The 26,345-nt window shown below is 55.5% G+C and overlaps 11 protein-coding genes across 12 annotated transcripts; 6 read left to right on the top strand and 5 right to left on the bottom strand.

Annotated features, from left to right (window-relative positions):
* Positions 1-78: 78 nt before the first annotated feature.
* H310_05854 (hypothetical protein) lies at positions 79-4,387 on the top strand (the record flags this gene model as incomplete). The annotated part of the gene is made up of 16 exons (XM_008870690.1): positions 79-318; positions 380-750; positions 810-858; positions 910-1,002; positions 1,056-1,151; positions 1,184-1,223; positions 1,284-1,348; positions 1,393-1,610; positions 1,677-1,723; positions 1,773-1,810; positions 1,859-2,734; positions 2,783-2,911; positions 2,966-3,342; positions 3,434-3,629; positions 3,683-3,961; positions 4,010-4,387. The coding sequence occupies 16 exons, from the start codon at positions 79-81 to the stop codon at positions 4,385-4,387; spliced, it is 3,492 nt and encodes a 1,163-aa protein (XP_008868912.1).
* A 94-nt stretch (positions 4,388-4,481) lies between these two features.
* H310_05853 (hypothetical protein) lies at positions 4,482-6,867 on the bottom strand (the record flags this gene model as incomplete). Its single annotated transcript, XM_008870689.1, has 4 exons — positions 4,482-5,067; positions 5,128-5,799; positions 5,844-6,137; positions 6,196-6,867. 4 exons carry the CDS (start codon positions 6,865-6,867, stop codon positions 4,492-4,494), a joined length of 2,214 nt encoding a protein of 737 aa, XP_008868911.1. The 3' UTR covers positions 4,482-4,491.
* Positions 6,868-7,018: 151 nt separating this feature from the next.
* On the top strand, positions 7,019-8,296 carry H310_05852 (hypothetical protein). The gene has a single exon (XM_008870688.1). It carries the CDS (start codon positions 7,022-7,024, stop codon positions 8,129-8,131), a length of 1,110 nt encoding a protein of 369 aa, XP_008868910.1. The 5' UTR covers positions 7,019-7,021; the 3' UTR covers positions 8,132-8,296.
* A 49-nt stretch (positions 8,297-8,345) lies between these two features.
* H310_05851 (hypothetical protein) lies at positions 8,346-10,133 on the top strand. Its single transcript, XM_008870687.1, has 2 exons — positions 8,346-9,927; positions 9,993-10,133. The coding sequence occupies exon 1, from the start codon at positions 8,372-8,374 to the stop codon at positions 9,407-9,409; it is 1,038 nt and encodes a 345-aa protein (XP_008868909.1). The 5' UTR covers positions 8,346-8,371; the 3' UTR covers positions 9,410-9,927; positions 9,993-10,133.
* A 2,104-nt stretch (positions 10,134-12,237) lies between these two features.
* H310_05850 (hypothetical protein) lies at positions 12,238-14,382 on the top strand. Its single transcript, XM_008870686.1, has 5 exons — positions 12,238-12,918; positions 12,966-13,148; positions 13,190-13,471; positions 13,526-13,695; positions 13,751-14,382. Exons 1-5 carry the CDS (start codon positions 12,274-12,276, stop codon positions 14,346-14,348), a joined length of 1,878 nt encoding a protein of 625 aa, XP_008868908.1. The 5' UTR covers positions 12,238-12,273; the 3' UTR covers positions 14,349-14,382.
* A 374-nt stretch (positions 14,383-14,756) lies between these two features.
* H310_05849 lies at positions 14,757-17,116 on the bottom strand. 2 transcript variants are annotated; one of them, XM_008870684.1, is made up of 6 exons: positions 16,706-17,116; positions 16,367-16,652; positions 15,843-16,313; positions 15,624-15,790; positions 15,289-15,576; positions 14,757-15,232 (listed from the first exon to the last, which is right to left on the bottom strand). In XM_008870684.1, the coding sequence occupies exons 1-6, from the start codon at positions 16,948-16,950 to the stop codon at positions 14,929-14,931; spliced, it is 1,761 nt and encodes a 586-aa protein (XP_008868906.1). In that variant the 5' UTR covers positions 16,951-17,116; the 3' UTR covers positions 14,757-14,928. The 2 variants fall into 2 exon arrangements, with proteins under 2 accessions (XP_008868906.1, XP_008868907.1); XM_008870685.1 differs by having other exon boundaries at positions 14,757-15,576.
* Positions 17,117-17,277: 161 nt separating this feature from the next.
* Positions 17,278-17,883, top strand: H310_05848 (hypothetical protein). Its single transcript, XM_008870683.1, has 3 exons — positions 17,278-17,448; positions 17,500-17,580; positions 17,646-17,883. Exons 1-3 carry the CDS (start codon positions 17,434-17,436, stop codon positions 17,859-17,861), a joined length of 312 nt encoding a protein of 103 aa, XP_008868905.1. The 5' UTR covers positions 17,278-17,433; the 3' UTR covers positions 17,862-17,883.
* On the bottom strand, positions 17,841-20,146 carry H310_05847 (hypothetical protein). The gene is made up of 8 exons (XM_008870682.1): positions 19,902-20,146; positions 19,625-19,844; positions 19,483-19,566; positions 19,258-19,440; positions 18,915-19,202; positions 18,689-18,858; positions 18,271-18,630; positions 17,841-18,218 (listed from the first exon to the last, which is right to left on the bottom strand). The coding sequence occupies exons 1-8, from the start codon at positions 20,096-20,098 to the stop codon at positions 17,930-17,932; spliced, it is 1,791 nt and encodes a 596-aa protein (XP_008868904.1). The 5' UTR covers positions 20,099-20,146; the 3' UTR covers positions 17,841-17,929.
* Positions 20,147-20,253: 107 nt separating this feature from the next.
* H310_05846 (hypothetical protein) lies at positions 20,254-21,634 on the bottom strand. The gene has a single exon (XM_008870681.1). It carries the CDS (start codon positions 21,555-21,557, stop codon positions 20,286-20,288), a length of 1,272 nt encoding a protein of 423 aa, XP_008868903.1. The 5' UTR covers positions 21,558-21,634; the 3' UTR covers positions 20,254-20,285.
* A 327-nt stretch (positions 21,635-21,961) lies between these two features.
* Positions 21,962-23,039, top strand: H310_05845 (hypothetical protein). The gene is made up of 4 exons (XM_008870680.1): positions 21,962-22,176; positions 22,222-22,333; positions 22,383-22,548; positions 22,610-23,039. Exons 1-4 carry the CDS (start codon positions 21,989-21,991, stop codon positions 22,840-22,842), a joined length of 699 nt encoding a protein of 232 aa, XP_008868902.1. The 5' UTR covers positions 21,962-21,988; the 3' UTR covers positions 22,843-23,039.
* On the bottom strand, positions 22,868-26,339 carry H310_05844 (hypothetical protein; the record flags this gene model as incomplete). Its single annotated transcript, XM_008870679.1, has 10 exons — positions 25,422-26,339; positions 25,132-25,354; positions 24,820-25,070; positions 24,369-24,724; positions 23,911-24,321; positions 23,703-23,857; positions 23,517-23,652; positions 23,336-23,467; positions 23,188-23,287; positions 22,868-23,124 (listed from the first exon to the last, which is right to left on the bottom strand). The coding sequence occupies exons 1-10, from the start codon at positions 26,332-26,334 to the stop codon at positions 22,868-22,870; spliced, it is 2,934 nt and encodes a 977-aa protein (XP_008868901.1). The 5' UTR covers positions 26,335-26,339.
* Positions 26,340-26,345: the final 6 nt, after the last annotated feature.

The following is a 26,345-nucleotide window of genomic DNA, read 5'->3' as shown; positions in this document are numbered from 1 at the left end:
ATTTTTGACTTGAAACGCTTGGGAGTTGCGGCTTTTCACGTGGCGCAGTAGTGCGTGTTGGTTGTGGTCGTGGCGGCGATGGACATTGCGTCGGCGGCAGCGATCGTAAATTCGATCAATAAGCTCGAGAACAAGGGCAAGGAAACAGTCAAGGTCGTCGTGCGATGTCGGCCGTTGTTTGGGAAAGAGATCGTGGAAGGGCGGCAGTCGATCGTGACGATGGACTTGGCGGCGGCCGTCGTCTCGATCAAGTGTCCTGACACCGACCAGCTCAAGAACTTTACGTTTGATTCCGTGTACGATGAAAACACGGTGCAGGTAGGACGTTCGTGCAGGCCATCGGCACGCGTTGCCCACGACTGGTGTGGTACGGGTGTAGCGCCAATTCTACGACGAATCAGGGTACCCCTTGGTTGAGAGCATCTTTGAGGGGTACAACGGCACGATCTTTGCCTACGGACAGACCGGGTGCGGGAAGACCCACACGATGCAAGGCAAGGACAGCCCTCCCGAGCTCCGCGGAGTCATCCCGCACGCGTTCGACCACGTGTTCGACAACATCAATGCCGACACGGAGCGCGAATACATGGTCCGCGCCACGTACTTGGAGATTTACAACGAGGATATTCGAGATTTGCTCAGTGACGACTCGAACAAGCAAAAGCTCGAGCTGAAAGAAAGCGCCGACGGCGGCGTGTACGTCAAGGACTTGACTGAGGTCGTCGTCCGTGATGTCGTCAGCATCAACAAGTACGTCAACCAAACAGACGAGTCTGTACGTTGGGTCATGTATCTTGGCATGTGCACAGAGTCATGGCCAGAGGATTCAAGAATCGAACGGTCGGCGCGACGTTGATGGTACGGCGCGAGTTTGACGGTGGCTGTCACATGATCGTTTTGCGTGTTCAGAACGAAGGGTCGTCCCGCTCGCATTCGATCTTCACGATTGTGGTCGAAGTCAGTGAGAAAATCAATGGCGAGGAGCGGTTTCGAGCTGGCAAGGTGAAAACTATGGCAGCTACACGCATGTCGTGGATGCTCAGTGTAGTCTGTAGCTGAACTTAGTCGACCTTGCCGGGAGTGAGCGGCAGAGCAAGACGGGGGCCACCGGCGCGCGATTAAAGGCACGCTGGCGACGCAATCTTCATCTTGTCATGCTCCTTCTTCATAGGAAGGATGCAAGATCAACTTGAGTCTATCGGCTCTCGGAAATGTCATTTCTGGTGAGAATTCACACACTACCCTCCTCAGCCAAACCATGCGGAGCTGACGCTCTTCACTAGCCCTCGTGGACGGCAAAGGCAAACACATTCCGTATCGAGACTCGAAGCTGACAAGGCTGCTTCAGGTACCTCAGCACGATAGTCTGTTCGCCCTTCCGACTGCTTGTAGGACTCGTTGGGTGGCAATACCAAGACTGTGATGGTGGCAGCCATCAGTCCAGCAGATTACAACTTTGAGGAAACCCTGTCGACCCTTCGGTATGCGAACCGCGCCAAGAACATCAAGAACAAACCGACGGTCAACGAAGACCCGAAGGACGCAAAGTTGCGCGAGTACAAGGCCGAAATCGAGCTGCTCAAGCAAATGCTGGCGCAGCAACAGGGCAGGTTAGTTCGAGTTGATGGTGGCTCGATGTCAAATATTCAACAATCACAACATGCCGTCGTAAATAGCATAACGCCCCCAGACTCTGCGACAGCGCCCTTCGTTGGCCGAAGAGGTGGCTCCATCGCTTTTTCGAAGGACATGGTTCAAATATGTCGCCGTAGGTGCCTCCCCGCACACGCAACCCATGACGCTCGACGAGGTAAATGCACTTTATGTTGCAATTCATCAACTCTTTTTACTCGAATAGGAAGCAAGTGCAATCTTGGGTCGTGTCCCGACGCCGCCACATGCAGCACCACACAACGACAGCGCCATCCACCGCAGCACCACTGACCGCGAGCGCGAGCTGAATGTGAAATCGCAGGAATTGCAAGAACAGATTCAACGGGAGAAGGAGGAAATTCAACGGCAATTGAAGCTCGAACAAGAATCAATCGAAAAGGCCAAAGCAGATGCAGCCGAGATGATGGAAATGGCGCGTCGTATGATGGCCGACGTGCAATTGGCGTCGGCATCGTCAACGCCACAGTCGCATGTGACGCGGAGGGTACCGACACCGCCACTGCAGCCCGTTGTGTCAAGTCCAATTGTCGTGGAATCGCAAGAGTCGCCTCCGCCTCTGGAAGCCCCACTGCAGGAAGCTTCCCCCGTCATCCTTGCTTCGACCTCAGTCAGTCCTCCGGAGGCATCTCCGTCGCGCACGACGGAGCTTGCCCCACCAACATCCGAGCCAACCCAACATGTTGCGACCCCTCCTCCGCATGAACCGACACGAGATGTAGAAAAGGAACTCGAAGGCCAACGGCTTCAACAAGAGCAGGTCGACGCGCGTGAACGGGAGCTCCAATCCATTCGGGAAAACGAGATCGCGCGCACGCGAGAGGTGGAGGAGACGAAAGCGAAGGCTGCCGAGATGATGCGTAAAGCTGAGCGCATGATGGAGGAAGCGATGGCGCGGGCCGCTCAGCCGCCCAAGGTGAAAATTGTCAAAGAGGTCGTCGAAGTCGTCCGGGAGGTCGTGCCCGACGACCACGTAAAGGAAAAGGAAGCGCTAAAAGAGATGAACCAAACCATGCTCATCCATCGCGACCAAATGGCCAAAGAACTCGAGCGCACTCACCTGGTACGTCAGTGCGGTCACTTGCGACGAATCTAACATGTCCTCCCAAAGGCAATGGAACACCATTTGCGGGAAAAGTCCGAGCTCGCCAGCAAACTCGCCAAGATCGGGTCACAGATCTGTGGCACAAAGCATGACGACGACAAAGTCGATGCCGAGGTGGCAATTTTGAAGCAGCAGGTACCGCGAATCGGTCGCAGCTCTATAACACGATGTGGCCAACGATGTCGGCAGGTCGAGTTTCGACGGGCGCAGATCAAGCTCAAGATGAAAAAGAAAAAGGAAATGCAGCTGGAGATAGCGCAGCAAGCACTCCAGGCCGAGAAGCAGAGTGTCGAAGAAGAACTCAAGACGGCCCAAGAGCAAGCGCAGGTGAACAATGCTGCGTACAAAAAGAAGCAATCCAAGTACAAGGCAAAACTGGAAGCGGCGAAAGAAGAAGTCGCTGACTTGCACAAAGAGTTTGCGCGCGAACGCGAGAGCCTCATGGACACGATCCACCAGCAAACTCGCGAAGTCAAGCTCATGGAGCAGCTCGTGGAGCTCTTTCTCCCACACAATGAACTGATCAAAGTGTGGGAAAAGGCAGTGTGGAATGATGACAAGGACGAGTACGTTGGTGCATTCAGTAGCCCGTCGACGTGTTAGGCGCTGTTCTCGACATTTGCCGACGACATACGCATGACGGACACACCATTCTAGATGGCAACTTCCACGCATCAAACCACGCGGCGACTTCACCAACATGAAGCTTCCGTCGCTTGGAGGAGGCGGGTCGGCAGGCTTTGCCCCCATCGACCGCCCTTTTAGCGGAGGCGAGACAGGTGGCGCCGAGGTCTGTGGCACCGACATACCCATGAGCAATCGCTCCAACAAGTCACGAGGCAAAACGCGCGGAGTACGTGCCATTTCTCGTTGTAACACCGCGACCAACGTCCCCCATCGTTGTAGAAAATCGACGCCATCTCAAGTCGAGGGGAAGATCATGGCATGGACCTGTTGATTCCGCTGAACGACGTAAAGACCAAGTTACCAAGTGCGACCAAGAGCGCGCGGCGGGACAAGTGCGACGATTCGATCGAAGGCACGTCAAAAAAGGCAGCAGCGTCATCGTCGAGGAAAAAGGAGAAGAAGAAGAAGGACAAGCTGCCTCGAGACGACGCGCTGCAAAACAACGGAGGCGGACCTCTAAACAGTCTCAGCCCTTCGCTCGAGCCTTTGATTCACGCTGTACGGCCAAGACAATCCACGTTGAATGAGACAAAGATGGACTTGTAGGATGAAGCAACGACACCAAGCGACCAACTCGTGTGCCCAGTCGATATGGACTACCAGCCGCGCGACCGACTTCAGTCACGGCAAGGGTCTCGTCAAGGCAGACGCGTGGCGGATACAAAATCGTCCGGGCTCGGCGACACAGAGGACCCTCCGGCGCGGCGTCGGCGCAAGTCGGCGCATAAAACCCCCGATGACGACAAGGACGCCGATGGCGAGGGGAAATCAAAGAGGAAGAAGAAGCGTGACAAGGGGGACAGGACCAAAGATAGCGCGCCTCCCGTGTCAGCGCCGTCGGTCGATGTCAACCTGGCCCACTCCCTGGCGGCACCATCCCCGGAAGACCCCGACAACGACGACGTGTGGGAGGACTTTCCTTAAGTTATTGAGCCGTGTTGACTTTCATTGTTCGCGTCATTCGTGCTAAACCAACGGAGACGTCCATCCGCTCGCCTCCACACAACCGACCGTCTTGAGTTGACGCGTTAGCGCTTGGCAGTCTTTCGCGGATTCGTGCCCCCCCCTTGGCGCATCTTCTTTTGCGCTTGGAAAAACGCCAGCGAGTCGGGATCTTGCGCTCGGATGCGCTCGACTTCCATTTGATCGAACTTTTCACCTTCATCGAGCTTGTCTCGGTCGCCATCGTCGCCATCCTTGGCTTGGCACCCACCGTCTTGAAACCACTCTTCGAACTCTTGGATGAGCTGCATCCGAAGCAGCTCGATGCTTCGTTGGGTAAAGTCGAACTCGTTTTTGACTTCCTTCAAGTCGTCGTACAAGACGCGGTAGTCTCGCTTTGCCTCGCGCTCCTTGCGCATGAGTATAAACTCCTCTTCGTCAACGACTTCCTCGTCGTCGTCCTTTGTCTGCTTCTTCACACTTGCCAGTTTTCGTGCCACGCGCTTCTCCCCGAGCTGCTGCTTCAAGTCGTCAATCAGCACCTTGGTCGCGTTCAGTTGGCTCGTGACGTCCCGTGCGCGGTCCTTGGCTGTTTTTAACGTCTGCTTTTCCTCTTGGAGCGACAGATGCAACTTCTTTCCAGGCCCCGACGCAATGAAAAACTAGGTAGTGCACACAGGTCAGCTCGCTCACTTCATGCTTTCCCAAGCTCACTCGTTTACCTTGTACGCGTCGTCCTTGCCCACTTCCACCGGATCCCCCTTGGTGTCGTTGTTGCTTTTGTCGTCGGCGACGTCCACGGGTGACGCGTCGCGGATGGCGCTGTCGTCAGCACAGATTCCCCCGTCCTTTTTCGCCGCGGCATCCATGACGGCTGGCATGGCGCCATTGGGGGCGTGGCCCAGCACAAAGCCAACATGGTCCTCTGGATCGCCGACGAGCTTGTCGTCATCGTCCAACGTTGACCCGTCCAGCGTCCCATTTTCCCGGGACACGTTGGATGTCGACGATCGCGTGGCAAATGGCTGCGGCGACGCGCTCTCGGCGTTCTTGAGCAAGAGCTTGAACTGCCGAAACAACTCCTTGATGTGCCGCAGACTCGTGAGCTGGAGCATGGCGTCGTCGTCGACGGGGCTGTCCACATACGCCCGGACCATGCGCATGAGTTCAAACTTCTGCTCGGCCGTGTGTTCGTCATAGACGACGCCTGTCCGCTCGACGAGCGCGTCGTGCATCGTGAGCTCTTGCTTGAGCTCCTTGATCTGTTTCTCGTACTTTTTGATCAAGATGGTCGGGTCCGTCTCCACGATCGACGTCACTTCGTTTTGGACACGCATCATGCGTTGGGCCAACTTGAGCGTTGAGATCGTTTCCTCCAAGTGTTTGCTCTCGCCCTAGACATGTGCTAAGGGAAGAAATGCGTGAGGATGCCGCGTACCCACACACAGGCAAACATGAGAGTGTTACAGTTCCCTCCCAACGAGTCCTTGAGCACGTTGGTGAGCTTTGTTTGACGGTATGGGATGTGCCGCTGCTCGCGCGCCCCCAGGGCTACAATGCACTGCTCCAGGAACGTCAAGCTCTGGTTGATGTACATCGATTCTTTCTTGATCGTGGACTTGTGTGGGGCGTCTTCGTCCTGCATTGTCTTCTTCAGCCTCTCGCTTCCTGCGAGATCGACCAAGTGCAACTTGCTATGGATGACGTGTTCATTGCCGCCCGTGCGCGATTTCTGGCCGACCGGGACGATGTGCTGAGAGGACGACAGACAAGAGGGGAAATCCAAATACCTGGGAAATATGAAAAGTGAAGATGCAGTGCGATCGGTTCGACCGCTTGTTCAATTGATGCTCAGCCACCGTACGTCGCAATTCACCATTGAATAGCTGGTCCAATGCATCCTTCTCCGTTGCGGTCTCGACTTGCGTGAGACCTCGAACGTACGTGCCTTTGGAATCTTCAACGATCACGTATTCGTGCATGTCCGTGTCGTCGTCGGGGGCCAAGAGGTCGAAGATGCGATCGTTGTAGATTTCCATGTACGACACATGCACTGTCGACTCGATTTCGATGCGGTTCTCCATTTCTTGAAACACTTGAGCGATCGCGCGTGGCGCAATGCCTCGGTGCTGATAGTTGCGCGTGTCGCCGATCATGGTGAAGGTCTTCCCAGCCCCCGTTTGTCCGTACGCCATGATCGTGCCGTTGATCCCATCGACTATCGTACCATGGACGATGTCGCGTGCAATCGCTTCGTACACTTTATCCTGGCCGGCGTTCTGAAGCACTTGGTGAAACTTAAACTTCCACGAGTCCTTCTTGTTCGACGGCACCATGTCAACCTTGTTGTCGGCAAGCGAGATCTCGATCGTGTTCTCATCTTGGTCGATGTGGATCTGGTTTTGGGCGAAAACGGCCGTCGGTCGCGCCCGGATGATCACCTTGACACCGTTCCGTCCCATCGCCGCAGAATACACAATCTTTTGGTGAAGGGGCACGGACAGAATTATCCGGATTGGCCGTTAAGGGCGGTCTTTTCATTAAACGTAGTACACTAATTGCGTTTAACGTAGGGGACAGGCCGGTTGGATATGACATTATCCGGTCATGTTGGAGATGCCACAAGTTTGGAACCAGTTTGGCATGGTCGTGCGATCTACGTGGCGGCACTTGGTGTTGCTGGCACTCTTTGTCTTCCATGGCAGCGTTGCGGATACCGTCCATTCGACATTGAATGATGGAGAACAAGGGACATGCTCGTTGGAGGATGCCGCATGCAAGCAACTGTCACTTCCCCTTGATCTCATCGTCGGTGTTGGGTGCAAGCCCAAGAAGCTTGACTACGTGTCAAAGGCCAAGAACAGCAATACGGCGGAAAACTGTGGCGAGGACGCGTATTATGTTGTTGGAGACAGCAGTTTGCTGCGGTATGCTAGCGTGGGGGTTGCAGATGGCGTTGGCGGGTGGCAAGAGAACGGAGTCGATCCATCGGCGTTTTCGTTTGCGCTCGTCGACGGCGCCAAAGAATCGTTCTCACGAGTGACGGCATCTAAGGAACAGCCTCATCCTCGAAACATGATGGAAGATGCATTCGTCCACGTCAAGGCTGGTGGCGACAAAAACCCTGGAGGGTCCACCGCGGTGTTTCTCGTCCTCGATAAGCTCTCCAAGAGCTTGGAGACGGCAAATTTGGGGGATTCTGGATACATCGTCATTCGGAATGGAGCCAAGCACTTCCGAAGTGTCGAGCAGACTTGGGCTTTCAACGCGCCCTATCAGCTGTCCTTGTATCCGTCGTGGATGCGAAACGGGGGCGACCACTACCTTCCCAAGGACGCGTTCACCACCAAGCACACGATGCAGCATGGGGACATTGTCATCGTGGGGTCAGATGGACTGTTTGACAACGTATTCGATGAAGAGATCCTCACTGAAACAGACAAGTTTCTTGGCCACGTGCTGAAGGCGCATCCAGACTTCGCAAACCACCTCAAGTCGAGCAACGTGAACGCGCTTCAACCCGAGGTCGTATCGGCGCTCAAGAAGGCCATGATGGACTTGTCGTACTCGCTGACGTTAATGGCGAACACATTTGCACATGACAAGTCCCGCGAGTCCCCGTTCTCCAAGCTTGCAAAGGAAGGCTACGGGTATCAGTTTCAAGGCGGCAAAGTGGACGACACGACGGTGCTTGCCGTGTACATCCATGCGAAAGCCCACGACTGAGTCGGTCGCACGCATTACCGCGCCGACATCGCATGAGATGCTAACTATTTCTCGCTGGAAAGATTGGCGTTGTGCGCTGCTGTCCCTGGGGTCGTCGGCAGGAATCCTCTGCCGTCGTTCGTGTCGGAATAAAATTGTCTGGTCGGCAAATTATTATTTTGCATTATCTTGCCTTTTGCATGGACGAGGGATAAAAAGACGAATGTCGTTCCGATTGCATGCAATTTCATCGATTTTGCCATGGAGACATCGTGGACCAAGATGATCGAGCACGTGAAGGTTGCCGGTCAAGACTTGAGGGCAAAGGGGCGGAAAATGTGGAGCGGCATGGATGCTGCAAAGGATATGCTTGTGAATACCGTGCTGCACCATACGGCAGGACAATTGACCGTCGTCTCTGTCGCGGCGTACCTCAAGCGCAAGTCTCTGCTGTGCGATCTCGTCGACATGGATTGCCAGTATCTTCAGATGGTCCATGTTATGGCTGACGAAGAGCTCATGGAGAGTCTTCTGCGTTTCCACATACACGTGCCGACCGTCCCATCGCGTGAGTTGATGGTACAGGTTCTGTATTCTGTCAAGGAGAATTCGTTCTGGAGAGATCACTACACCATCCACCCAAATGCATACCGCGTTCGGCCGTGGCTTGCGTCGCATGGTTATATCCGACGCATGATGTGCGACGTCCAAGCCAAAGTGCGAGCGCTGAAGCACCTCGATCCACCCGCTTTGACGAATCCCATGCTCGATGACATTCGATGCAGCTTTCAATCGCTGCACTCGGCAGTCCAACAACACAACGAACTCGAAATTCGAGTTCTATTTCATGCGCTGGCGCAGCATGTACTTCATGACATCGGAGCTCTCGACCATCTTCTCTTTGTCAATTCTGACGCGTACTACCCCGATCAAATTCTCAAGTGCATCCGCCACATGCAAGGCGTCCTCACCAATGACCAAGACAATCCCCCGACAGCGTCCACTGGCACGTCCTCTTTCACAGACTGTCACGAAGACGACGTCAAGGCCCATGCGATGCTCGCTAAGTCGATGCCTGCAGCGAATGCTGCAACCCAAGACACCGACGCCATGCAACAATTCATGGACGTGTACTTTGACAGCATCGAGAACAAGCTGCGAGAAGAGGAAGTCGCCGTCACAGTGCGGTGGCTGACCCTTTCGTTCGAGGCACATCGCACAATTCTTTCACAGTTGCCTGCCGAAGCAAAACACTTCGTGTACCGTACGCCCTCAGCAGTGTGGACAGCGCCTCCATAATTGGAGCAGAAATTTCGAGTTGGGTTTCCACGGCATGGATTCAGCGACTATATCTCGTGTACGAGAAAACTCAACCATTTGTCAAGAAGTCCATGGTAGCGTTGTCGACGTGCGGGTCTGGCGCACAAGCGGAGTGCTTGCCCTTTCGTGGTGGGAGGTGCCTTGAGTCCGATGTGGCGTCAGCGACATAGCTTTCACCAAGGTTGCATTGGACACCTCGTGGCAACAGGCAGGCGCTCTCCATGACCGCTGACTTGACTATCCTTCACGCTTCTCGTCACGACACCTCTGCCACCACCACTGTCACGGTCACATCGCGCCAGCAACGACAGCCACTGCCTCCCCATCGGCCTCCCAGCGACCCCACGCTTTGCCCACCGCGGCATCTTAGTGTAGGTATGATGCCATGTCTGGAAGTCAACGGCCTCTTGAATGGATGGGCACCTCTGCATTCTCCTTGGACACGTCCGCCCTGCCAACGCATCAGCAGCACACCAAACACCATTGCCCGCGATACCGTCAGTCAATGTGCTACCATCGGCATATCAGTCTTGGGTATGTTGCCTGAAGAGTTGTTGCGTAGGACTGGACAACCGCCATGAAAAATCTCACGACTCCCGAAGTCTCACCCCCATCGCGACTACCACTACCGCTGCCACCAAAACCACCATCGCCTCCACCATAACGCTGAGGCTGATGAGACCTGGTGATGGAGAGAAATCAGGCGGCTGTGGTGGAGCTAGTGGCGGCAGCAGTGTCTAGGATGGACGGTAGCGGTCTTGAAATTTCATGCCATGTGAAAGATGCCGGTGACGTTGTGATGGTGTCTGACGAGGACAGCGCAACGGAGGTGTCTCGACGACACATTTTGGTTGCGCGATGCAATGCCGTCCAACCAAGCTGCATTTGCAAGGCAGCTGCCTTGAGGCAGCTCATTCTCGTACTGCTTGGGACACCTCAGTCACTCTTGTGCACATGAAGAAGCCGACCAAGTGAACAGCTTTCACCGGTCCGTTGTCTGCATTAGCGGCTCCTAACGTGAGGGTAATATTACCCCAGAGAAACCCTGAGTACCGCTGCACCATGAAACGAGGAAGGAAGTCCGTGTCAAGGACGCTGCCTGCACGTGCTTGGCCGACCTCTGCACCGCACCACCGAGTTTTCATGCCGAGTACCATTGGAAGCATCGGTTGGTCTGGGCCAAGCGCGGCCAAGGCCGTCGATGCTGCGCTCGATAAGCTAGACCTGTCTCGTTCCACGCAAACCCCCGCGCGATGCTGTCTGACAGTGAACTTTTGTACCAAGAACATAGCGAACTCGACTGTATTGGTTGCGAATGACACGTGAAAAACCCTTTGTGCCCAGAGCAGCGAGCGCAATCCTCCCAACACACGGGAACATTCCAAAATGCGATTCCAACTTCACAACAAGCGCAACCCTCTCCACAGCAAGCGTTCTCCACCATGATGCAACTACAACGCAACACCTTGTTCATATAAATAAAGTGTCCCCCGTTCCGTTCAAAGCATATCCGCTTCCTCGTCCGCATCACTGCCACCTTCGTCAAGTTCGCTGTTCCTGTTGGCGTTGTCGAAGAGCACCCGTTGGACTTGCTGTTTGCGCTCAAGAAGCGCCAGAGCACGGCGGATTTGGCGCGCCTCTTCTTCGAGTTCATTCGCTGACCACCGCAGCTGCGAACAGTGCGACGTCAACTCAGTCACGTACGTCTGGACGCTTTCCCATTGCGCAACATCGTCGTGTATCGCGGCGGCTGGCACTCGACACGCTGCGACGGTCGGTTCGGTCATGGCGTCGCTCTTTCAAGATGAGCCAAAATTGCGCGGGGAATTTCGTGCGTGGCAGTTACGTTTTCGGGGGTTGCGACGGTTGGGCGAAAACGGATGGAAATCCTGCCGCCAGCGGCAACGCGTCGTAGTTGACCTCCTGCCGCTAGTGAAGGAGGGCACGCCCGCAATGTACCGCAGGTGAGCTGCTGTCGCTAGGAAAGCAGGACAGGATGCTAATGCGTCGAAGGTAGTGCACATTTCTCAGGACTCCTAGCCCAGGAGACTCCACGCTGTCGCACAGGTTGGAGTTGATTGCACGCACATGGCTACGGCGGAGATACAGGCAAGTTGTGGTGAGGTACATGTGCATCTGTGGCCAAGCACACTTCGATGGTCGTGAGGTACAATGACCCGTTGGCGGAGCAAGCTGTACAGCCTCTCGTTCCCATTACGCCTTCGCTTGTGCATTTCAGACAAATCCTCGTAAGATGTGACGAGCTAGTAGGGTCTCTAAAGCAGTGATGGATTGTGGGCATTGGCTTTTTGGTGATGACTGCTACGTTGACGGAGAGGGTTAGTCTGCAGCAAGGACCGGAAGACGCCGCACTCGTTGAGGATGGGACCCTTCGCGTGCATGCGCTATGTGTGCAAGAGTCTCCAGTCGTCGTTCAACCATCTGCACTTTCGACCAAGCGGCTCTTATTGCTAAAAGTGCACACTCTCGAGTTCGGGTGCTGCATGTTGCACATTCTTCGGTATCCCGGTGTCGGACCTGGGTTCGTTGACCTGGAAGGTGGGTCGAGCAGTAAGTTCTTGTTGCCCACACCTTGGTGAATGCCCATGAGATAAAGTAGTCTTGGAAGACTCATTGCCATGATCAGGTCGTCATCGATAATGGTTGTGACGCAGCGGCAGATTCATGGAATGTGGCCCACTTGTCCGGATACGGCGCACATGAACGTTACAAAATCGCAGTGCAAACCACTATCTCGTATCCGGAATGGTCCACTTCAACTTGGTGCATCTGCCCTTTCTCGGCAAGTTGGTTGATGCGCTGGCACCATTCAAGCACTTGCCATGGCATACAAAAGCAGCAGCTACGGGACGCAACATGCTATGGTGGAGACTGGGCTGTTGTCTGGCGATCGCGCGTCCAAGACGAAGTCACACGTCACGCGACTCGCCTACTTCCTCCTGCTAAACGCGGTTGCTATAGCTGTCCTCGTCGTGCTGGGGATTTCAATGCACACGTCATATGTGCAGCGCGGCGAAGTGTTTCGAGCGTCCCATGCGCAAACAGCCAATATGCAGGCCGCAGCGCTTCGCGTGGAACAAGCGTCGGGAAGAGTAGCTGCCATCGATGTGTCGGAAGACGATCCGAACGCTGCGGTATCGCCCACGGCGGCATCGTCCCACTTGGCCGAACTCCAGCGTTTGACGAAACTACTTGGTAGCATGCCTTTTTCCATGCTGCCGACTAAGTATGCCACCAAGCATGTCACGCCGCACAAGGATCAAATCCGACGAGGAACGTGCTGGGACTTTGCCACGATCAGCTACTTGGAGTGGTCGTATCGGGCCAACGGCGTCGCCAAGGGATTTCTCGACGATCGGGAATACGTCGCCTTTTCGGAGCAGGCTTATGGGACTCGTGTCGTGAATCTGTGTGCCGGACCCAAGACATCCCCACAACAAGTTGTGTGCCGAGTCGCCGGTGACGAAGTACGCCTCGAGTCTATGAGCTGGGTCGTGAATGTGCAATCATGTAGGTGTGGAACAACTCAACGGAGGGCGGCGAGAGTTCAGCGTTGTTTTACATGGAGGATGGGTTGAAGGACTCGATTCTCCCAGAAGCCGTATGCCCGTACGTTGGCGCGCACGGGCCGTCCGAATTGCGCTGCGACGGCATGGACGAAGCGCTACAAGACAACCCTGTCCGCTTCAACATGAAGGTAAGCACGCCCTATTTTGCGTCATCGCCCACGCGATCTAGAAAATGGACACGTTCTACGACGACTTGACGGTCAAGCGAGAGCTGGTCAAGCAGAACGCCGCGCTCGACTTGACCACGTCGCTCGCGTCCGTCGTGCATTTTCTTCCGTGCTTGCCGGAGTTTTACGATGCAGGACATTGCGCTCCCGAGTCGTGCACGTTGTGTCCGGCGTCGTTGCCGCAATTCAAGTGCTGCATCCCGCAGTTCAGCATCAAGGCCATCAACATGGAAGGCGAATACTTCCACGACCACCAAATGACATACCTTGGGGGGCATGGCATGGTATAGGACGTTCCTTCGCCTGCGATTCGACTCGTCGACTGACCGCATTCGTAGCTTCTTGTCGGGTACAACGACGCGTTCCTGACGCAAGACGGGCACACGGGCGGGTTCATCCTCAAGAACTCGTGGGCCGATGGGGCAACGCAAGGCAGCCACTCGATCAAGTGGTGGATGCAGGACATCTCGGACTGGGAGGAGCGTGTGCTGTGCCCCAACAGCAACAGGTCCGCCCGCTGACACGATCCATTGCCATGGCTAACCACGTCGGTTTTCCCTTAGCCCGATGAACTTTTACCCGTGCGGCAACGCCCTCGCCGCGTCGACGATCCCATCCTCGATGGACCCGGCGTTTTTGCCATGTCTGGACCAAAAGACAATCATGTTCGCGGACGTGAGCAAGCAAGCCCTGCACCTGAAGTGCACTGACGCCACACAATGCAACACGGACGTCGCGTACACGTACTTTACGAAAAACTGGACCGACTACGGTGACAAAATGGTCAAATTTTGCTTTTGGGAGCTCCACGCGCCGACGAATGCGACGCGCGCTTTCTGCATGCGGCCCAACCGCCTCGTCGGCATTGCCAAGGCCATGCAGCCCATGAAAACATACCCCAACGACAAGGACGTGTGCGGGTTCTACTTTATGCCGTACGAGACGCTGCGTGTGTACAACGCTCGGTACAAGGGCTTTCGCGTCCACAGTTTCCACCTCGACTGGGACGATCGATCGTATGTGGCCAACAGGGCACGGTATCCGCAGCACAACTACACGCAGCTCGAGCTGTCGACCAAGACACAGCGCGACACCGCGTTTGCCGGCCCGTTTCCGTTTGCCGAGCACTTGGACTTCCACACTGGCACGAGCGAGGACTAAACCGATTCCATGTAATACCGCGCGCTCTTGTCGATATCACGTTTTGACACAGTCCGTGGGCTCGAAGCGAAGCAAGGTTGGCGTAGTCGCCGACGTTTGTCTTGTTGAGGATTGCGACTGTCTCGTTGGAAAAGCCGTCCGCATGGACTCGAAACTCCAACGCACAGATATCGTCGTTGCGCCACGTGCACGATTCCAATCCGTCGAAGCGTAGGACAGCACTAGGTTGGCCGCGACTGGCGCTGAGTTGCAATTGTGCCCATCCACGACAGATTGGTGCTCTTGTGGATGTTGGCAACAGCGAGCCCCGACGAAAGAATGGACCAAGTGTTTTGCAACGTGGAGGCGCACAAGCTAGTCGTGGTGCAGCCTCCTTCGGACGACATGCAGGCAGCGAATTGTCGTTTGCCGGGAGACTCTTGGATTCCAGCCACCGCGAAAGCCGCGGAACGACGGACGCATGGTGGAGGGCTCTAAGCGCGTGGAGGTGGGCGCTCCTATGGTGGTTCCATCGCAAACGTGTGGCTGCCACGCAATACCCGACAATGTTATGTTGACGACTGGTGAGGATGCATTGTGTCTACAAGACGAGGTTTTGGTGGCGACGGCGCTGCGATGGATCGTGTGGCTTGTACTGGCGAGCAAATGGAAACGGGCCATCAAAGCGGTCGGTCGCATGCTGGGGAAATGTGGACGCTTCCACGAGACTATAATCCAGGTCGGGATAGTCGGCGCGATGGGCGGCATACGACTGACGTGCCCACTCCACTTCAAAGCTGTTGACGAAAAACCCTTGGAACTGCGCCGACACTTGGCTCACTGTTGCATACGGGAGAAAGTAGAACCCGCAGAGGTCCGCGTCGTTCTCGTACACTTCTACTGGCCTACAAACGGGGAAGTCGTCGGACTTGGACTAAGCAGCAATCGAACGACGGCGTACTCGAGCGTGGTCGCCAAGGCTTCCTGGAGCATCGGGGGAAAGCATACGTGCTGGGACGAGTTGTCCTTGTGCTCGTACTCCCAAAAGCACATGACGTGCATGCGGTCGCCCCACGTCGTCCGGTTCTTGGCAAAATACGTTCGCCCTGGCACGCAGTACGTGTCATCGACGCAGGACAAGTGCAGCGGCTGGCGATTCAGCGCTGCGTACGCCATCGAATCGTCCGATAAGCACGCCGCAATGTCTACGACCCCGTCGTCTTCGGTCGGAACGTACCAGTTGAATGGACTAGGAAAAGCGCAAGGGTTCAAAAGGAAGCGACGTCATCGACGTACTTGAAGCTGTTGGGGCATACGACACGTTCGTCCCACTCGGAGATGTCCTGCATCCAGTACGCCATCGAATGACTGCCCTGCCACCCGTCTTGCCAAGAATTCTTGACAACGAATCCCCCCGTCGCGCCTTCCCGCGTCCGAAACATGTCGTTGTATGCTACCAGCAGCTACGCCAGGTGAGTGTGGTTGACAATCGAGTGGAAGGGTGGAGCAATGTACCATGACGTGGCCTCCATCCACTTGCATGCCCGAGTGCGCGAGGAATTCTCCGTCCATGGTTTGGCCGTCCGTGTTGTCCGCAGGAACGCAGCATGTGGCCATGGGTAGCTCCGGCGGGCACAACTGACACTTGGATGGGTGGCACCGGGGGTCCTTTGCAAGCCAGTCACCGACACACGGATACATGTGCTGGACTGACACGAGCGTTGTCGAGAGCGGCATCGCAAGCCCGGTTTCGACCAACTTGTGCTTGATGCTAGCTTGTTCGTAGAATGTCCCCATTGCCGTGACGTTGAACGCCAACGGATTCGACTTGCGAATGGACACGTTTTGAAGCCCAGAGCAGTCCCAGTCGTGACCTTCAGTTGGCTGGTACGGGCACACGCGGGTCGGAAACACAGAGTCCTTCAGGCCGGTTTGCAGATAATACAGCAGCGGCACTTCACCGCCTTCGGTTGAATTGCGCCACACCTAGTTGAACCAGCGATTCGTTGGATGCAAGTTGCCTAGACTCGTACACTTACGTTGTCGTCGGCAACGCGGCAAGCCCGTTGCTGTGGTGAGCCCGCGGACCCCGTGCAGAGCTCCATCACTTCGATGCCGTACGCTTGCTCGGAGAAAGACACATAGTCTGTGGCATTTAGCCACCCTTGCTCTACTCCATGCTTGCGGTACGATTGCTCGAGCGCGCCAATTGTACCAAAGTCCCAGCAAGTCCCTCTCCCAGCCTGGTCTTTGTACGGAGTCACGTGGCTCACAGCAAACTTGATCGGTAACATTGCTGCGACAACCCCGCCGCGAGTGTGATACCTAGCGACGCACACGACCATCGGTTATGGGTATGGCAGCGTGTGTCGTCGTACATGGCAGTCACCGCCGACTCGTCGATGTGGTTCTTCAACGAGGTGGACATGTGCATTTGCACACCCAACACCGCGAGTACCGTCATATTTAGAACCACCAGGACCGGGAAGCCAAGCTTACGCGTCCATGAGTGCCATCGTGAAGGTCGGTGGGTGAAAGCTCCTGCTCTCAGTACATCCACGGTCCCGTCTTGGCGGGATCCTGACCGCATGTACAGCGGAATACGTTCGTCGCTCTGAAGCATCGGGGCCGGCGGATCACTTCAGAAATGGAGTGAAGCTACTGCAGCAGCAGCGCAGATGGAAGTGTCACCCAACCAGACGTCCGTCGACCCGAGAGGCCTCGTGGGAACGGCCATGACGTGCATCATATGCTGTTCTCTTTGCATGTTCATGGCATGTGCCATGCGGGCGACCTCTGACAATTCATACATTGCTCTCGTATCCGGAATCAATGAGGACCGGCTGCAATCTGTGTCCAATTTCATCCAATCAATATATCGAATTGGCGACCTGGTCTCAAATCCTACCAATCCGCGTGGAGAATTTATCCGGAAAGAGTAGCTTGGGGATTTGCCGCCGCTTGCCCCCTCTGCCATCGTCAACGACATCATCGAGCGCAGCCATCGTCCCAGCAGGTACCAACGTCCTCGGCGGCACAGCACTACTCCGAGCAGGCTCACTGTCCATCTCGACGTCGTTCCCACCACACCATCGTACAAGCCACGATGGGCCCTCCCAAGGTAGGTCGAAATTCGAACGTGACGCACGGTGGCTGATCCAACTGTACACAGACTGACAATCTCGCCAAGAACCTCCTGGCCCGCCATGCCGAGCGCCAGCGCTTTGATTCGGCGGATTGGGCCATGTCCTTGGTACCCCTGCTCTCCGTCGCCCTTGGTGGAATCCTGTTCACTCACTGTCTCCGATTTCGACGTAGCCCATGAACACATCGCTGGGGAAAGAAGTCGCCGTTGCGCCACATGATGCAGGGTCGCCACGTGCCGACACCCCGCTCCACGAGCAAGGCGACACGGCGTCCATGTCATTCACCGCGCTTGCAACCTCGCCCGGACCAACCAAGCCCACTAGTCCAATGCCATCATCCCCACAACCTGCAAAGTCGTCTAGTCCGTCGGCCACAACATCCCCTTAATCTATCGTGTTTCGTCTTCACACTCGTTCGTGGCTGCGTTCGGGACACACGGGGCGGCGTCGTCTTGTCTACGGATGACGCGCCTGGAATTCTTTCGGCGCCACCACACGCGCATGGGGGAACGGGCCGTCGAACTTGTTGTGGTTTTGGTGGTGCGTGGACAGGTCCAAGAGTGTGTAGTTGAGGTGGGGGTACTTGTGTCGGTTTGCACCAAACGACTGCGTCGCCCACTCGATGTCGAAGCTGTTCACGTAGAACCCCTGGAATTGCGCAATGTACTGCCGAATGGTGGCGTACGGCATAAAGTAGAACCCGCATCGGTCGGGGTCGTTGGGTCGAACTTCGTGAGCCACGGGACTACCGACGCAGCGTCACGCCACTAGATGGCTTGGAACGTCGATGGACGTACCGCAGCGTGCGTGCAATGTCGACTTCAAGCATTGGCTTGAGGCAAAAGTCCCGCGACGACTCGAGCCGGGGGTTGTATTCCCACACGCACATGACGGTCATGCGGTCGCCCCAGTCGGTCGTGTTTCGAACAAAGTACGTCGTGTTGGGCTCGCGCGAACACGCTGTCGCGTCGATGCATTCCAAATGCAGTGGCTGCACGTTCACGTTGGCGTAGATGCGCGATTCCGCCGACAGACACGCGCCAACCCCTTCGTCAAATGCTTTTGTGCGGTTGAAATGCGCAGTCGACGGCGCCGTTCCGTTGTGCGGCGTCACGACCGGGGCCGCGTTGTTGCCGCACTGGTACCAGTTGAACGGACTACGTGTTTGTCAGCGACCACGACGACAGATGAAACTCGAGACAGCGACGTGCGTACTTGTACGAATTTGGACACACCACGCGTTCTTCCCAGTCGGACAGCTCTTGCATCCAGTACGCCAACGAGTGACTGCCCTGCGTCGGGCCGTCCAACCAAGAGTTCTTGACAATCAAACCGCCGGTGAATCCGTCGCGGGTAAGGAACGCATCGTTGTAGCCCACGAGCAGCTACACATGTCATTAGAGCAAACAAAGGGGGTATGGTGGCCTTCATGACGTTGTACCATTGCATGGCCGCCTTCGATGGTCATTCCGCGGTGGTGGAAGAATTCCCCTTCCATGTTGCGACTACGTCCGCCTTTCAACGGAATGCAACACGTCGTTGCGGCCATGTCCGGCGGGCACAACGTGCATTGATCCTCTGAGCAGTGCGGGTCCGAGTCGTGGCTGAAGCGCGACAGACACGGGTAGTAGTGGGTGACGTATGTGACCGGCGTGGACAACGCCATGGCTTTTTTCTGGCGAAACAACTCGTGCTTGATCGTCAAGTCTTCATACCACGTCTCCATCGACTACATGTGCCACTCGATCCACTTGACACCGACCTCGATCGGTGGGGTCACTTACATGGACAGTGAACGAGATCGGGTTGTCGGCGTGACGACGGGTCAACCCAGGGCATATCGAATCGCTGCCGTTGTTATCTTTGTAATACGGGCAAATTGCGTGAGGAAAGACGGATGCCTTGAGCCCGTATTGCAAGTAGTACAGCTCGGCCACTTCGCCGCCTTCTGTCGAGTTCTTCCACATCTGCAGCCACAGTCAACTCCGATGCGAGAGATGAATCCCTACCGAGTCGCCAGCCACGCGGCACGCCACTTGCTGGGGGGAGTTGTCTGGACCTGCACACATCTCCATAACTTCGACACCATACGCCTACGCGAGCGCAGGAAATATGAGGTGTGGGCAAGTTGCTGCTTCGATGGACCAATACTTGTTCCGAGAACGATACGTATTGGTTTTCCGAGAGATAGCCCTTGCGAATGGCTTCAGCGCGGTAGGACTGCTCCAGCACTCCGATTGTGGCAAAGTCCCAGCACGTTCCACGCATCGATTGATCCTTGCGCGGGGTGACGTGGCTGACGGCGAACTTGGGTGGAAGGAGGAGAACGGGTTGTCGGTCATGAGCTTGAAAACTCGTCGCTTGATTCGCCCTGCGTACGCCAGCATGGAAGGAATGTGGTGCGGTGGACGTAAGGACATCGACTTACAAGTAATTGTCGAGCTTGTCGCTCAAGGCATCATAACGCTGCATCGAGGCATGCATCGTCAGCGTCACGATCAGGACACACCCCATCATGGCCACGTTCAACGCGACTAGCCCATATTTTTGCATCAACGTGCGGGAGGTTGGCGGAGCTTGGTGTTTCCCCAACAAGCAGTCCGACGCGGTGGCACCGTAGGTCATCGGAATGGAGAGTGTGAAGGCAGCCACACAACTCCCCCACACTTTGTACGACGGTGGTCGATGGCTCGAAGTGGGTGGTGTATCTACGAGGTTGAAGTTGGCGCCCGTTGCCTTTCTACCGGTATCCGGACAAGTTGAACTTGGACCTTTTTTCGTACACAATGAACAGGACGGATAGTATTGCAATTCAACGACGGTGGTGATGGCCATGCATGTTGCGTGGGGTTCCTACTGTGACGTATGTGGTTGTAGTCACAGGTTCCAGGTCTTCTCCATAGCGGTTGGGATTGCGTTCGAGGTCGTCTTCGGGCGTGCTGCTTCGCCGACCGTGTCGAGTGTCGATCAACTCGATGTCGTCGTCGCGGCGGGAGTGGCGAGTGTGGCGATGGTCATCAGGAGGGCCGTGGAGTTCTCGGTGGCCCGTCTTGTGGGTGGCGTGGTGTGGGTCTTCTGGTTTCTTTGGGGTAGCGCCAACAACTCCAGTGACAGTCCATTGCAGACCAATGCCTGCAATCGCAACGACCAAGCTGGCTGTGAGATACCCCCACCATGCAGATGGAGTTGCATAGTGCCATGCTCCTCCCGCAAGGTACTGAGTACGAGGTAGCGCAATCACACACGGATACCGACCGGCAAAGTACCCGATGCCCCAGATAAACGTGAGCCCCCCGGTCAGCCCAGTGGCGACAACAAGTAGGGGCTTACCTACTAGCACTGCCAGTAGGCCCAACACAAGGGACAAGCTGGCTCCCCAGACGTACAACGCGGCGTTGGGGTTGGATGGCCAGAACAAGTAGTTGAACGAAATGTGCATCAAAATTGCGAGAGCCATCCCCCCCGACGCCCCGACAATGAAATTGCCGACTTGCTCGACAAGCATGCAAATCACCCCAATGAGAAGGCCACCAACCAAGAGCGATAGCCATGCCGCCAGCACGATAGAGGATGGATCAGGAAAGAGAATTGTTGAAAGGACGTAACTGGTAAGACCACCCACGGCAAAACCACATAGGAGGGCTGAAATGCGTAGCAATTTGAAGCCCAGGAATGCCAGAATCGCACCAGATACAATGGACAGCGCGGCCGCAATGCCAGACATCAAGTGCACCTTGCTCTGAGGGGTGCGCAGCAAGTCGAGGTTATTCTCGTCGACGGGATCTCCTTTCGCAGCTGTGTTTAACTGTGGCAAATTGGGCTCGTGCTTGAATGTCCCGCTGCCACCTCGAATACCAACATTGAGCATCAACACGACAGGGTTGTTGTCTTCACTGGCTGGGACAAGCGTCGACACTGGGGGTACAGGTGGTGCAGTCGAAACAACTCCTAGGATGTACGCAGGTCGCTGGGCAACTGCTTGCACTCCTGAGTTCAACAAGAGCACCAAGGGGTTGGAGATCACAGGCTGGGCGGTGGCCACAAGTAGTCCATAGCCCACAAGGACAAGCCGGCCGAGCGCCATGCTCCGGGTACAGATTCAAAAGTGCTGGTGAGCTTGCGCGCCAGCAACCATGTCCAACCTCTGCAGCATCGCTTCGAAAGGACACATGAAATTCCCTCTACCTTATTTGTAACCCCGCCAATGCTATTGTTCGACGCGTTCAAAACATGAATATATCACTGTACTTTGAGGATTCATACTTCAAAATCTCGTTGGGTTTTTCTCTATTTTCATCGGTTTAGGAAATATTTTATCGATACGAGTACCAAACGCTTCGATAATACATGTCACATCCTGGGCTGCATGGCGTTTCTTCGAATTGATTGGCTATAATTCAAAATTTCTGGTTGTTGATTGGTCAATCTAGCGTTTGTGCAGTACGGAGCGAACTGATTGGCTGATGTTTGAGGTGAGTGGGGCAATATCGACCGAAAGTGCAGTCTGTCGAGGTCATGGCACTTGAATCCCCCACCGCAACGGAACACGACAAGCTCATGGGTGCTGACCGCGAGGTGACTCTTTTGCAGAAGCTGTACCAAGTGGACTTGGCCGGCGCCCGAGCCATTTTCCAAACGTTTGAAGGAAACCGCATTGCGTTCTACGTGCTTGAGTTTGTCTCGTTGACTGGAGATGGCATCTTGTACGTGTTGGCGATACCTATTAGCGATGGCTAACTTTTATGCAGGTGGATCCTGACCGTGCTTCCTCTTCTCATCGTGGCGTGGGTGTTTGGGTTCATGAAGGCCATCACCCCCGGCCAGAGCCTCTTTCTCGTCTTCTTTTACTTGTGCCAATTGGTCCGTCCTTTCATGATTCTGCTACTTGTGCTTATCGATTGAATTGTAGGTGGATATTGTGTTCATCATCATCTTTAAGCTCGTGTTTCGCCGGGCCCGTCCGCCCCACCACAAGACGGACGCGCGCTTTGCCGGTCCTGATCAGCACTCGTTTCCTTCTGGCCACGCCACACGCACATTTTGCCTCGTGGGCTTGGTGTTCTACCTCGCTGCATGTACGTCGAGCCTGCTCTTGAATCGACTCGGTCTAACGGCATGGACCTCATGACGATGTAGACTACCCCAAGGCCTTGCATGACACTCTCGGGGCATGGGCTGTGAAGGGAATGCCAGTTGTGGCTGTGATGTGGGCCATTGCGATCTGCTTTTGTCGATTGGCACTGGGTCGCCACTACCCATCAGACGTGCTCGCGGGGTCAATCCTTGGGTTGTGCTTGGAATTTCCCGTCGCGGCGGTGCTCATCAAGTGCATTGCCCCGAACTTGATGAAAGGTGCGGTTGGTGTGTAAGCGAAGCGTTAGTACGAGGCAACCTCTATTTTCCATCGAGTCGATTGCGAAGGCATACGAGGTGGTTGGCCCGAGTGCCGACGTACACTGCGTCGCAATGGAGCACGGGAGACGAAAACGCATGGCCTCCAAGGGCCACCCTCGACTGCCACGTGGGTGACGTAGTGTCCCACACGTAAAACATGCCTGTCGTTGTGCATACACCGCAGTGTTCGCCTCGGGACAACATGGTAGGGGAAGCAAAAATTGCGTCATCTAGGTTGACCGAAGCGAGGACTTTGCCTTGAAGAGACCAGCAACGGCGAGTGAGTGCCACCGCAAGACTTAGGGAAAGAATCAGCTCACCGTTCGTCAAATCGACACATCGAAGGATCCCGTCATGCGAGCCGAACACGATGCGCGGTGGAGACGACTGGGGAACGACGCACGGTGTGCTGAAAATGGGCTATCTCGTGGAAAGATGAGAGGTCGCTTGGAACGGCACATGCAGTACCTTGGTTGTGCGAGCAGTCCATGCGGTAGCCCCCGTTAGCGAGGATATGCCGTACACGCAGCTGTCGGCACATGCAACGACGAGTACATCTCCTTCGGTTGCAACTAACTTGGCGAAGACGGGCGCTTGAAACTATTTCACTCACAGAGGTAAATGGTTCAGCCCTTCCAAGAAAGACTACCTGACGGGTCCAGATGGGAGGTGGCGGGTCATGGCCAGGTGCCGCTTGCAGCGACGACCACTCGTACGCTCGCAAGTCCCCTCCGATCGACGCACAAAACAGCATGTCGTTTGCAAACGCTGGCGTTGAGTATATCCTGCATGTTCACCGCAGTCAGATGGGAAAAATTTGTTCATATGGCCAAACCCGTTCTGAAAAGGCAATTTGAACACGCACACCCCGGAATGCACGTCGAGTCCGTAGACGTGGTGGTCGTGTGAGCCGCAAACCACCACGCGCTTGCTTGCAACGACGAGTGGTGTGCACTTGACTTGATCGGCTGTGGCGAAGGACCACAGCACCTGCGACCAAGTCCATCTTGCTTTAGCGCACCGTTTCATTCGACCGTCGTTACCTTGCCATCCATGCTGCGAAGGCAATAGAGATGCCCGTCGTAGCAGCCAACGTAGATGCGGTCGTCCAATGCAACGCACGACGACTCGATGCGATCGGGGAGCTCTGTCTGCCACAAGATGTCGTGTGGTGGAGAAATGTCGACGCATGTCACGTGATGGTCATGCGAACCCACGACGACCATCGGCCTCGGTGTGGCAATCACGAGGGGAGTCGCATCGATGCACTTTTTGACTTCGACCGACCATGCTACATACACATCCCAACGAGTCGCGACGACTTTGACGCGCTTGAGCCTTTTGTGGGTCGTGTCACCGACGTCGCTGGGCTGCTCGGACAACGGCCGCTGTCTCTCGTTATGTCGACATTTGCGTGGCACCATTGCTCGCAGTTCTCCGACTGTTTTCTGCACCTACGGAGCCAAAGTCCATGACAAGGCATGAAACGACTTTATCTTACGATGTCTGCAAGCTGCAATTCCACCCCGCATTGCATTCGAAGGTCGTGCTGCACCATCGTAGCAACGAGGGAGTTGCCGCCCAATTCGGCGAGTGTCAAGGCGTCCAAGTCGACGTGTTTTGACAGGACACTCTCCACACGGGCCATCAAAATGGAGTCCACAACGTCCTGCGGTGGCACACTTGCCGCCGAAGAGTTCACCTCGTTGAGGCGATCACGAAGTTGTCGTCGACAGATCTTGCCACTTGACGTGTACGGAAAGTCGGCAAACTCGATGGGAATTACACGAGTGGCGACAGCGACATGGGTGCGAAACAGTTGTTCCAAAGCGCGTCGTGTATGAGAAGCGGTAAACACTTCCGCGCCACCAGGGACACCGATGAATACCACCAACGCGTCCCATTGCAACCTCGTCGCGGTCATGGATCCTGCGATGGCGCCTACATGCCACGACAAATTGGCAAAACGTTCTGCCATGAATGAGTAAAAGCACGCCTGGAAGCCGCTGTCACATTTTGTTGTACATGAGCGAGCGAACGCCATACCTCGACAGCCTCCAAGTGAATTGCAATTCCTCCAATCTTGACTTGACTGTCGACGCGACCGCAATAGAAAAGAGCATTGCCACGCCAGCAGCACACATCGCCAGTCCTCAACCACACATTGCCAGAGCTATCCCACACAAACTTGGCTCTTGTGTCACTAGTTGCGGTCACACGAGTCAGTTGCTGTGAAATGGATGGTGGGGAGAGCTCGTCCGTACGCTGGATTCAAGTAGCCCAGCGCCAGCGGTGCGCCGGCCACCCATAATTCCCCTTGATTCGAGGCATTGTCTCCACCTTCTTGCGGTACAAGTTTGATTTTGGCTTGATGGATCGGTTTGCCGATCGGGACGCCGTAGCACTGCCACAGTTCTCGTTCTTCGGATGTCGTCGTCGCGAGCGAAAACGTTGCGAATGTGACATCACCACTTACTTCGGTGCTACCTGTCCCACAACACTTGAATCAAATGCTCTAGCCGCTGTCGCGAACAAGCACGCTGTACCCACGTACCATACAGATTGATGAATCTCGTCGTTGGGGCCGCTTGCATGGCGCGCCCAAGCAATTCCCCCGTCAGCGTCTCACCGCTGACCAGGACTGTGGTGATAGACGATGGTAACGTTTTCAACACGCTCAGCAGTACTTGGAGAACGCTTGGCACGACCGTCAAACGAGTCACCTGGAACGCCTCAATGATCGCCATCGTGTGCGCAACGTCGGCAATCAGCGGAGGCGTTGACGTCGCGTGCGGCAACAGCACAAGTGTTTGCCCGCGCCACAGAGTACCTAGGATCTCCCAGATGGCATCGACAAACGTGAGCTTGGTCGATCGAAGGACTTTCTCGTCGGGTTGAAATGGATACGCTTCCCACATCCACTGTAGACGATTTTTTGTTGCCCGACGACTCCCCACGACTCCCTTAGGCACCCCAGTGGAGCCCGAGGTGAACAGAATATACATCCCGTCTGGGTCCTGCAGCAATTCGTTGGTGGTACTTGGTTGGGTTGCCCCTTTGACCAAGACTGTCTCGTGCAGTGGTAGCGCTGCCACGACCTTGTCCACCAGCCCAATCAGGGCAATCGTCGGCGAGTCGGTATGGCACAGCATCGCCTGGACACAACCGTTTTGTAATATCCAAGTGTTGCGCTCAACGGATTGCGTTTCGTCTATTGGGACGTATACAGCCTGGGCGGCAATCGCACCACACATGGCGACAACTTGAGCCACACCAAACGGAAGGTCAATGGCAACGCACGTGATGCCCTCAAGAAGCAGTATATCTCGCATAGCCGCGATGTCCATGCCCAGCTGGCCGAAGGTCACATGAACATCAGGTCCTTCAATCGCGACCTTTGATCTCAATGGTTCTTTTGTAAACGCCGAGGCGGTGGCGACATCGGGATCCGCGCTTCCTTCCGTCATTCAAGTTCAAA

The sequence above is a fragment of the Aphanomyces invadans genome (genome assembly GCF_000520115.1).
Source record: "Aphanomyces invadans strain NJM9701 unplaced genomic scaffold supercont1.10, whole genome shotgun sequence".
Lineage (NCBI taxonomy): Eukaryota > Oomycota > Saprolegniomycetes > Saprolegniales > Verrucalvaceae > Aphanomyces > Aphanomyces invadans.
Note: the sequence above shows the minus strand (reverse complement) of the source record. Positions and strands in the feature narration are given on the sequence as shown.